At 27.0% G+C, this 12517-nt stretch overlaps 1 protein-coding gene across 4 annotated transcripts in view; it reads right to left on the minus strand.

Annotated features, from left to right (window-relative positions):
* Positions 1-12517, minus strand: part of LOC107449906 (Chromosome associated protein G) — a 408534-nt gene that overhangs the window by 3814 nt on the left and 392203 nt on the right. For all 4 annotated transcript variants that reach the window (XM_071178400.1, XM_043041149.2, XM_043041151.2 and 1 more), the window contains 7 exons: positions 10398-10499; positions 10140-10320; positions 9017-9115; positions 8514-8633; positions 8256-8411; positions 6303-6478; positions 1621-1780 (listed from right to left, as the gene is read on the minus strand). In XM_071178400.1, the coding sequence (XP_071034501.1) occupies positions 1621-1780; positions 6303-6478; positions 8256-8411; positions 8514-8633; positions 9017-9115; positions 10140-10320; positions 10398-10499 (994 nt within the window). The remainder of the gene's footprint in view (positions 1-1620; positions 1781-6302; positions 6479-8255; positions 8412-8513; positions 8634-9016; positions 9116-10139; positions 10321-10397; positions 10500-12517) is intronic.

Here is a 12517-nt window from a genome sequence, read left to right on the forward strand (position 1 = left end):
AACACTGAATGTAAAGCAATCCAAATGATTGTTTAATGGAGCAAGTAGGGGACGAAGCTTTCTGCTTTTTAAAAATTTTCTATTTGAACTGTTTTGAAGAGATAAGTAAAACTTAAATTTACTTATTTATTTCTATTGGGCCACACATTCTGCATTTTAAAGTTCAAACATTCTTTTTTAAGTACAATTAAATATTTTTCCAAATTCAGGTAATGGTTTATTTTGTTATGATTAACGCATTAACAAAAAGTTCTGGCACAGAATTACAGCAAGCATATTTATTTTATAATAAAATATTCTTTGTTTTTATGGAAAATATTGAAATTTAAGAGAAAAAGATGAAATGCAAAGCAATCACAATGATTGGTGAACAGAGTAGGCAGGGGACGGAACCTTCTTACGAAAAAATTGTTCATGTACACATTTTAACTATCATTTCTATAAAATATAGTAAATTTTACACAATTCTGTTTATACTCAACAAAGTTGCCTTATCTTATTCTAACAGGTGCTTAAAAAAGGTGCTAAGCTTATCTTGTTTACATTAATACAAAATCAGGAAATATAGGGAAATAAACAAAGTATCATTTTCTTATGAAGCTTAATAACACTTATAGCAAAATTTTGTACAATAAAAGTACAAACAGGGTACCTGCTACATTTTAGATTTTCAAATTCATGACTTTTCATGATTTTCCATGACTAATTCCAAGAACTTTTCATGACTTAACAAATTTACTAATTCTCCGACAAAAACGCAACAAATTTTAAAAAAGCACAATAACATTATTCGAAATGATAGGTATAACCAAAACTGTTATACTCTGCTTCTTCATATTTATAGATTTTAAATTGAAAAAAATAGAGTAAAGAGAGAGTTGAAACAATAAAATAGCTGAAAAAAATTCGAAAGCAAATAATTTTTTTTCTGCAGAATTATATTCTAAAGATACTTTTCTTGTTCATCAGAAAAGAAAGAAATACTTCTGATTTTTCTGTTCTCATTTCGGAATTTTAAAAAATTCGCCAATGACTACAACTACAATTTTAAATTGATAAAATTAAAAAAAATAAAAATTCTTAAATCACAGAAGAGAGAGTTTAAAAGATTCGCTCTAGAAATGATGTTTTTTCTTTCATTTTTTGAAAGAACGCATGATAAAATCATTTTATATTCTATTAAAATATGATTTAGTGCTGATTTTGTTAGGAATTCAGATATTTGGAACAGGATGGAATTGACGAGGGGGGGGGGATCCATTTTAAAAATTCGATTTTTTGGAGTCCTAAATCCATGACTTTCCCTGATTTTTTTAAAAATAATAGTAAAAATCATAACATTTCATGACAAATTTTGTTCAATACTGAAATTCATGTCTTTCCAGGTGCGCAGATACCCTGTACAAATAATAACAAGCATTGGTTTACATCAATAAAGTTTGAAAAATCTTATGATAAAAACATATAAGAAAATAACAGCAAAGCCAAATAAAATTTTATTTCCATAAAAATATTAAGTTGCATGATAAATATTATGAAGAAAATTTTTTTTTTTTTGTCTGAAGAATTAGATAAATTCTATCTATATAAAATAATGGACATAATGTAATGTTTACATACCTCATTAGATTGATTCAGGTTTTCAAATGTTTTTGAAAATACAAGCAACTGAAGAGCAATTTCTTTAATGCTTATTTCATAGAGAAAACTATTCTTTGAAGCATCAAATAAGAGGTCAATGAGCGTCAAGAATGACTGAACCAAACAATTGTAACAAGCTCTGAAAAAAGTAATAAAAGTTAATATCCTACAGGGCTGCCACTCAATTTCAGAAAAAAAATTTCTCCCGACTTTTCCAGGTACACCAGGAAATTTTAAATGAAAATCTAGATCATATTTTTTCTATACCATGCAATTTTTTATCAGTAAGCTTTTTTCTTTCTTTTTTGTTATAACAAATATTAGACTTAGTGAGAAAAAAATATCATTGAATGAGAACGAAAATATAGTAGCACTAAAATGTAAAATTTTCGTAATAATGGTAATAGATTTTAGAATCGAATCTGAATAACTAATAACTGTTAATGACAATACTAAGATTAGTTATTTTCCACCTATAATGTAAAAAATTTCCAGGTTTTTTTTAAAAATTAAATGTTGCATACGCCATCTGTAGTAAAGCAGACTCGCTTCACACACTCACTCACGAGACGGCAACGGGGAGACAGCTCCGAAAGATGTTTTAACTATAATTGTTTTGTGTTGTCTTTTAGTGTTTCCTTAATTTAAATGTAACTCTCCTAGGCTACTTTGAAGCTAATCCTGGACACTCCCCGTCCGTAATACATAGTGGGGAATAGTGAAGAGGGGTGAAATAATCTTTCAATTCTAAAACTAGTTATTTTCCATCTATAATGTTAAAAATTTACAGGTTTTTGTTAAAATATATAGTGGGAAATAGTGTAGAGGGGAGAAACATTCTTTCAATTCTAAGAGTAGTTATTTTCCATCTATAGTGTAAAAAATTTGAAGGTTTTTGTTAAAATATATAGTGGGAAATAGTGTAGAGGGGAGAAACATTCTTTCAATTCTAAGAGTAGTTATTTTTCCATCTATAATGTAAAAAATTTGTAGGTTTTTGTTAAAATATATAGTGGGAAATAGTGTAGAGGAGAGAAACATTTCTACACTATTTCCCTTATAATAACATGGAAAAATGTGGAGAAGACTGCAGGCTGAAATACAATTTTTTACAAGTAGAACTGTTAGTTGGTTAAATTTCAATTTTACAAAAAGTATTTGTTAAAAAATTATTAATTATAATATTTTATTATGATTAAAATATTTATAAATAAAATATTTTAGTTTCAAATTTGGTCAATATGTGTACTACATAAATACAATTTACAAATAAAATTTGGTTATGTTGCAGCAAGAAAATAAGAATTTAATAAGCTATAAATGCATTAAAGTTTATCTGTTAAAGAAAAAAGTTTGATAATTGATAAAACTTCAATTGGAAGAAGTACATTTCCTAGAACTCTATAATTTGTTTCAATTTTTTTTTAAAAAGGGTATCCATCATTAAATCTTGATATTGTACAAACAGCCTGCATTAAAAAAAAAACTTTGCAAGAGTTTTATGAATGATGGCAAGCTGTAAAAGACCATCACAAGGTGGTGTGCCATAGTTTACGAGACAACAAGTTACTAAGTTCAACATTGNGGGGGGGGGGGGGATCCATTTTAAAAATTAGATTTTTTGGAGACCTAAATCCATGACTATCCATGATTTTTTTAAAAATAATAGTAAAAATCATAACATTTCATGACAAATTTTGTTCAATACTGAAATTCATGACTTTCTAGGTGCGCGGATACCCTGCACAAATAATAACAAGCATTGGTTTACATCAATAAAGTTTCAAAAATCTTATAATAAAAACTTATAAGAAAATAACAGCAAAGCCAAATAAAATTTTATTTCCATAAAAATATTAAGTTGCATGATAAATATTATTAAGAAAATTTTTTTTTTCTGTGAAGAATTAGATAAATTCTACCCATATAAAATAATGTACATAATGTAATGTATACATACCTCATTAGATTGATTCAGGTTTTCAAATGTTTTTGAAAATACAAGCAACTGAAGAGCAATTTCTTTAATGCTTATTTCATAGAGAAAACTATTCTTTGAAGCATCAAATAAGAGGTCAATGAGCGTCAAGAATGACTGAACCAAACAATTGTAACAAGCACTGAAAAAAAGTAATAAAAGTTACAGGGCCCTACAGGGCTTCCACTCAATTTCAAAACAAAAAAAATTTCTCCTGACTTTTCCAGGTACACCAGGACATTTTAAATGAAAACCTAGACCATATCTTATCTATACCATGCAATTTTTTATCAGTAAACGTTTTTTTCTTCTTTTTGTTATGACAAATATTAGATTTTGTGAGAAAAAAAATATCATTGAATGAGCACGAAAATATAGTAGCCCTAAAATGTAAAATTTTCATAATAATGGTAATAGATTTTAGAATTGAATCTGAATAACTAATTACTGTTAATGACAATTCTAAGACTTGTTATTTTCCATCTATAATGTAAAAAATTTCCTGGTTTTTGTTAAAATATATAGTGGGAAATAGTGTAGAGGGAAGAAACATTCTTTCAATTCTAAGAGTAGTTATTTTCCATCTATAATGTAAAAAATTTGCAGGTTTTTGTTAAAATATATAGTGGAAAATAGTGTAGAGGGAAGAAACAATCTTTCAATTCTAAAACTAGTTATTTTCCATCTATAATGTAAAAAACTTCAAGGTTTTTGTTAGAATATGTAGTGGGAAATAGTGTAGAGGGGAGAAACATTCTTTCAATTCTAAGAGTAGTTATTTTCCATCTATAATGTAAAAAATTTGCAGGTTTTTGTTAAAATATATAGTGGGAAGTAGTGTAGAGGGGAGAAACATTTCTACACTATTTTCCTTATAATAACATGGGAAGACGTGGAGAAGATTGCAGGCTGAAATACAATTTTTTACAAGTAGAACTGTTAGTTGGTTAAATTTCAATTTTGCAAAAAGTATTTGTTAAAAATTTTTAATTATAATATTTTATTATGATTAAAATATTTATGAATAAAATATTTCAGTTTCAAATTTGGTTAACATGTGTACTACATAAATAAAATTTGGCTATGCTGCAGCATGAAAATAAGAATTTAATAAGCCATAAATGCATTAAAGTTTATCTGTTAAAGAAAAAAGTTTGATAATTGATAAAACCTCAATTGGAAGAAGTACATTTCCTAGAACTCTATAATCTGCTTCAAATTTTTTTTTTAAAAAAAGGGTATCCATCATTAAATCTTGATATTGTACAAACAGCCTGCATTAAAAAAAAAACTTTGCAAGAGTTTTATGAATGATGGCAAGCTGTAAAAGACCATCACAAGGTGGTGTGCCATAGTTTACGAGACAACAAGTTACTAAGTTCAACATTGTTAATAAAATGGGCTTCATATGATATCCACCATAGGTTGCTGTTGTTTGGAAGTCTGGAATTTCAAGTTCATTGTCAAAAGGAGTGTACACTAAAGGGTCGCGCTAACTTATTTTTAAGTTTCGAAAAAGATTTGATGGGATCAGAGTAAAACAAATCTTTAAGGTTTCCCTAAAGCTAAAAATTAAGAGGACTTAATCCTGGGGAGTTTTAAAATCCCCTTAAAAAATATTATGACTTTTATCAATGTAGCTCAACCTTGATTTTAAGTAACTCTTTGATAAAACTCATAATTCCAATAATCTATCAATGATAATGATTTTTTTTAATCAAACCAAATCGATTCTCCTTTTTAAAAAAATTTGATTTAAATCAGATTCTTTTAAAAAAATTTATTTACATTTACAAATATAATATGTAATACAATTTATTAAGAATACTTAATTATTCAGAAGCAGTATTATAACTGAAATACTACTAAAAAAATGGTAATAGTTATTGTAGAATTACTCAAAACAAATCAATGAATAAATAAAATTATAGTTATTCAAGAGTAACATTTTTAATAAATAGGTAAGACATTGAGGCTATTTGGTTAGATATCTAATTTAGAGTAAATTAATTGACATCAAAAAATCAATTTGCTGTTATTTGCATACACTAACTACATAATTGAAAATTATAAGTTTTAAACACTCTTGTATTTAAATAAACATAAAACTAAATGAGTACAGTGGAAGTATATTGATAGTAAAACAGCACACCTCTTTTATATGCAACTAATGAAAAATAAAAATTCAAGCATATAATTTTTTTATTAAGTGTATTTTCTTTTTACGCACTGATTGATTAACATTTCAAAATACCATGACAAATCAGCATTTCTATTCCATTTCAGTATTTTTTGACCTATTTGGCTCACATGTCAAATTCACATTTTGTCTTTTTTTCTTCTTAAAATAATGAGTAACAATAAAAATTTAATAAAAAATAAGCAATTTAAACCAGTTGGTTTAAGTGATTACGTCTTTAATCTACATGATATCAACTATGTTGTGAAAGCCAAAATACTAGTGAAGGTTTTCAAAACTAATTTATTTTAGCAAAATATAAAATTCCAATCATTTCATTATGTTACTACTTATGTTACTACTTCATTAAATTCTGTGTTGCACAGTTTAAAGACTGCTCACAAAATGCAAGTTTGATTAAGAACACTTTAGTCCAGTTTTCAATATTGTAAAAATATCTTTATTTGCCACGATTCTAAAGCAGGCAATAAAGTAATAACTTACTTTGTTTGGGCAAAAAACGGGAAAAACATTTCCAACTCATTCCGAGTCGATGCTAAACCATCAGGATGAAAATAGACCATTATAACATTTGCCAGGATTACAGGGGATGAAATTTTGTGACACATATACAATTTCAATATTCCCTTCAATATTACTTCATTTTCATAATCTTCATCCTATAATCAAAAATCACAATGATCAATAACATATATTTTGTCTGCCATCTTAATAATAGGAAAATTCCATGGATGTAATTGATTAGAATAGGACTAATTGATTAGAATAGGACTAATTGATTAGACTAGAACTAATTGATTAGATTAGGATCTAATTCATTAGAATAATTCAGTGGATCAAAGGCAGTCAATAGCAAGGGAAATTTTGCATCAAAAATTAATTTTAAATAAAAATATAATTTAATAATAAATATTTTTTATAAATAAAAAGCATCACAACAACTAATTTTATTTTTTCAAGAATCATATCATCAACAAAAGATAGAAAAAACCTTGACCATATTTATGGGCTTGATTATATTTATTATTAAAACAGCTATTTTTTTAATAACTGGTGTAACTGTATTTTTAGCATTTAAAAATTTGTTAGGGTTTGTTGGACCTAATTAATTTTTTATCCTACTATTAATTTATTACATTTTAAACTGTTATAATTTTAATAATAATTTTTATAGTACTTTTTAATCTTGATACTTTTTAACCTAATAATTTTTAGGACTCTATAATTTTGTCTGTAAATTTGGGTTCAAAACATGGAACAAATATTAAACGATTATACTATACATTGCATTAAACTATTTGAAAAATGGTAAAAGTACTTATTTACATTGTCGTTTGAAATGTCTAATTTTTATTACACGTAATTTTTGGAGGAAAAAAAAAATCACACAGTAGTTAATTGTTATGCAAAACTTTAGTACCTTGTTAAATGATGATTTTGCAATTCAGAATGAATGAATTAGAATTCATATTTATTATTAGTAAATTAATGATAGCAGAAATACTACTCTAACTCATTTTTTTTTTTTTTTTTTTTTTTTTACAGTTAGACAACTTTTTACTTCAATTCTACCTTATCACAATGTAAACTCTTTTTACATGATTTTTCAAATAGATAGGAAATAATTATCATTAAACTAAAATGGTGAAACTTTATATGAGTTCTTTTGCACTATAGTCTTCGGATAACTGAGTAAAATATTGATTCAGAGAATGAAAAGACAGTAAATACTTGTAGTAAATTGTTAACGTATGTCTGTCTTGTTTGTATTATGAAAATTTGGAGATGAAACTGAATTCCTAGAGGCACAAGCTAAGTAATCTTATAGTCAATAATAATAAAAACACAAGAACAAATTGGAAATACATGTTTCCCTATCCTCAGTCTAAACACAAACAGTAGAAAATAGATAAATTTTTTTAAAAAGTAAACAATTTACAGGTACGTGTAAATCATTTTATTTTAGAATTTACTTATTTAAGTTTTACATATCGAACAAATTTACTTATTTAAGTTTTATATATAGAAAGAACAAATCGGAAATACAAGTTCTCCATATCCTCGGTCTAAACACAAAAGTAGAAAATAGATTAATTTATATTTTTAAAAAGCAAAAAATTCACAAGTAAAACACTTTATTCCAGAATTCCTTTTTTTATCTAAGATTTATCATTTTTAAAAATTCTGTTCCAGAGTTTTGTTACATAGTGTATAATTTTGTTAAGATGCAAGGTGTTAAAAGAAAAAAAAAGTAGCTTAAATTAAAACACACTTCACACAACAGAAAACACACATTAAAGTTCACTGAAATTTGCTGTTATTATAACTATTTTAACTTCCTCATAAATTAAAAAGATAAAAATTAAATAAGTTTTGTCGATTAACATAAATTACTTCATAAGATTTCCAAATATCAATCAATTAACATAGTATTACTTCAAAAGCTTTCAAAATATTGGTGACTGTGAGTTCTAATTTCTCTTGACCATCATTAGAAAAATCAGCAAAAACTTCTGAGCCATGACACTGCAAAATATCAAACATCCCCTCGAAAAGTCTGTTTCTTAAGGGACCAGACTCCATATGTATAGCCTAAAAAAATATTCATCTATTAATTAACAAATAATCTTAGTCAAGTTAATTAAGAAATATTTAAATTTTTAACAACTTTAAAATTTATTTAAATGCGCTTACATCTTCAAAAATGCACCAAGATAGTTTTGCCTCTTTAATATCTAAAAGGCAATATGATGTTAAGGCAGAGATCGCACAAGTTTTGATATCTTCATCTACGGAGTTCAAATAATTGATTATCTGAAATCAAAAAGAATAACACAAGTAAGTATATTTAAAATAATATAAAGTTTTCTGCATTATGCAAATTTTGTAGCAGAAAAACACTTGTTAAATATTGAAATTGGTAAGAAGTACTAAGGCAGTAAAACACTACGGCTGAATTTGAAAGAAATAGAAAATATCCAAAATTATTCAAAGTAGCTAACAGTTTGCTTTTAATATAATAAAATCTTAAGATGAAGGGAAGAAACGATGAAATTGCTTTGAAAGTTAATATAAATTAGGTTTTGGTATTTAGTTAATGCAAGAAAAACAAAAATGTAAAATGCAATAGTACATTATATAATGTACATAATAGTCATAAAGTAAAAAATGAGGAATATATAATAAGATTAACTTACAAATTTATCCTTAATATTTCTAACAGCAGGAGTCAGAGAGGTTACTTCTGTTAAAACTTGCGACACGATAGCAAAACACTTTAACAGAATGTTTTTTTCCTGTAAGTTAAAAATAGTTATTAGTTTTATTTCAGAAGTTCAAAATTAAATTTGTTAAATAAGTTTATAAGATGTAAAACATTATGACAAATATTTTGACTTTTTCAAAATCTTTAAAATTATAACCTTGATGCTTAACTAATTTCGGTAATAACTGAAATAAACTATGTACCACAAATCATAATTAATAGAGAAAAGCAAAAACTTCCCATACTATTTTTAACTTCAATGATGCCTAATCAATTTTGGTAATAAGTATTAATTGAAATAAAAATTAAGGTATATACTGAAAATCGAAATTAATAGCAAAATGGTCTAACTTGCTCAGGAGGAACATAAAAAATCATCATACTATCAATGACGCCAATGGTGCTTTAATTCATTTTGATACTAGGCACTTTTGATATTATTGACGCAATTTTAATCAACAGCAAATATATTAATGTAGGTAAAATTAGTGGATTCAGTACTTTTTAAAACTGCATTAGTGTTGTGTAGTTTTTTACATAGTGCTGTGTTGAAAGAGGAGTTTCCTGGGCCTTCGTAAAGGATAGGTACTAGAGAAAATTACTTAAATAAAGTTAATTTTGATGTAAAAACCATTAGAGAAATAGATATGCTATCAAAGAAGTTGTTGTTGTAGGCCATTAAGGCATTAGAACGGCGAATGTTCTTGTTTTCCAGTGGCGCCATCTGTGGCAAGAATTCGATTTTTGCCACACCCGTTTATAGCACTGACCCAATCATTTATCCACAGATCGTAATTTTGACCTGAACCAAAGAACAATCAATCTCAAATCCAATAGCCCCAGAGGTATAATTTGTTATGGAAACATAGAGGACTTAGTGATCCGACAGATTTAATGCGCACCAGTCACCATTTACCACATGGGGAATTTTCGGCCGGCTGGATTCAAACTTCAGTTCCCATGAATGCGAGTTCAGTGTCCTACCAACCAGGCTATCTCGGCCTATCAAAGAATAAAAAATAAATCTGCAAAAAACATTAAAGCGATGTACTAACATGATCCAGAGAAAACTGCATCAGTTTCTGCAAATCCTCAAGAACTTCCAAAATATCATTGTGAATATGATCTTTTTCTTTTGGAGAAAAAGTAAGGTGAAGAGTAACGAAATAAGGCACCAGTTCTTTTGGCACATAGGGATGTCGTAGCAAGTTCAGAACCATTGGAAAAACTTCATCACTGCAATTATTCAATAATACATGAGTACGTTTAAGAATTTATGTATAATAATTGTATAAATAGTTTAGCATTCATACCATTTTTTAATACCTAATGTTTCCATAATATCACATAGAAACAAGAGAAGCTCAGTAAAGACGCACACCTCAACTTCAGGACACGAGGAATCATCTAGGCATCTGTGGAAATAATAACTTCAATGAAACAAAACATCTTCAGGGTAGCTGCAAATGCTAAAAAAAAAATTCTTGACTTTTTCAGATTGATTTTATTAAATTTTCCCGAAACTGATGGGTGATTCATGTAACTGATGGCATAAATTTTTTAAAAATTTATTTTACAGCTATGCCTTGTTCTTTTACATAAAATATATAATAAAACACTTGTTGTTAGAATGAAAAAGAAAGAAAAATACATAAATGAAATAAAAACTATTACAAGACTAATTTTTTGAGGAAGAAAAAAAAAAAAACCAGACTTTTCAGGTATCTCAAACTAGTAATTAATTTTTTTTTACTGATCTTTTGGATATTTTAGTTAAATTCCGTGACATGATTCATTCGATAAAATTCTCTGATATTTCCAGATTGATAAAAATTTCCTGACCTTATTTGTAAAAAATAGGATTACATGTTTTAACCATTCAAGGTTAGAGCTCCTAGGCAAAATTGATGGGCCTGATGTTGGAACTACTTTCTGTAAATAAGATTATCTTTTGTTTAATTGTCTGAATTGTCTTGTATTTTAAAGTTTGAAAAACAACTCATTAATATAAAAGTTAAATTGCATAATCCAATATTTCTATTGAATAAAATGAAATTTTGATATTTCACAAAAGTCGAATCTTAAAAAATAAAATTACTATTTTTTTAATTATAAAATAGAACCAACACAGAAAAAAAACTATACAAAATATCAAAGAATTTTAAACTAATTACTTTTCTTAATAGAAATCTAAGACAAATTTGGTTTAAATAAAATAGTTCATGAACAATTTAAAAAAAAATTTAAATATGAAATGTGTAGTTTAATTTTTATCACTTACATTTAAGTTACAAACTCAATGTAAATGAACAAAACTTGTTTAAAAACTTAATTAATTTCGACAAATTTCATTATCTGTGCTAATTTACAATCTCCTCCGTTTAATCCACTTTATCTTATTGCATTGAAAAAAATTATTTCTTCTTGAAAAATGCACAAATTTAAACTTGATTTAATATATGTCTACTTTATTACATTACACATTGCAAATATTTTTACATTAATCTTTTAATGCAACAATGTATCATTTCAGTCGACATTCATTTGCTGCATTATTTATCATTTCAAGGTAACAATGTATTGAAATTTTTTTAAAAATTTCATTTTCAAATCGATACATATACAGTGCCCGCCGCTAATAAAATCACTGGATAACAAAATCAGCCGCTTTATAAAATCAAATCGGCAAGGACCGAATCGTTACAATATTAATACATGTTAAAAGCATCCTTTAATAAAATCAATGCATAAAATCAATCGAAGCAACAGTTACTCACAAGCCTGTGAAGCTGGCGTGGCTAGCATTTTCCTGCGCTATTCATAGTGTAAGAGTTAAGGAAAAATGTGGGTGGTAAGCAGCGAGTTCATAGAAATCAATGTCAATTCCTTGACTTGAATGAAGTTTGGAGAAACCTATCTCATTCAACAGGGGGTCGAATTCTTATCTTACTTTTTATTGAATGAACCATAGAAGGGAGAGAAGTTTCTTTTGTTATCTATCTTAACAGGGAACATGAATGGATTTCTAAAAACTGTGCGCATGTTCCTTAGCTATTGACGATAAACTGCAAACATCAGGAGAAAAATCTGATTCTTAAATTGTTACAAACATCAAAAATTGCAAAGTTATTTTCAATCAAGAAATGGAGGAATCAGACTCAGAAGATGAAATGAACTCATCAGTGCCATCTTCAATGGAAGTCAGAAAAGCACTTAATGTAGTGCGGCAAGCTTTAGAACAAAGAGGAGGAAATATCGAAAACTATAAAAACTTCTATAAACTCTCAAATGATGTTGAAAAGTTAATTTTAAATACTGCAACTCAAGCAACCATTGATCGGTTTTTTGCAAAACTTTTGTAAATTTAATCTTATGTAGGGTTTTACTTTATTAAAATAATTAAATTAGTTAAAATAAAGCATTAATGTTGTCA

This window comes from Parasteatoda tepidariorum, chromosome 3 (genome assembly GCF_043381705.1).
Source record: "Parasteatoda tepidariorum isolate YZ-2023 chromosome 3, CAS_Ptep_4.0, whole genome shotgun sequence".
Classification (NCBI taxonomy): Eukaryota; Metazoa; Arthropoda; class Arachnida; order Araneae; family Theridiidae; genus Parasteatoda; species Parasteatoda tepidariorum.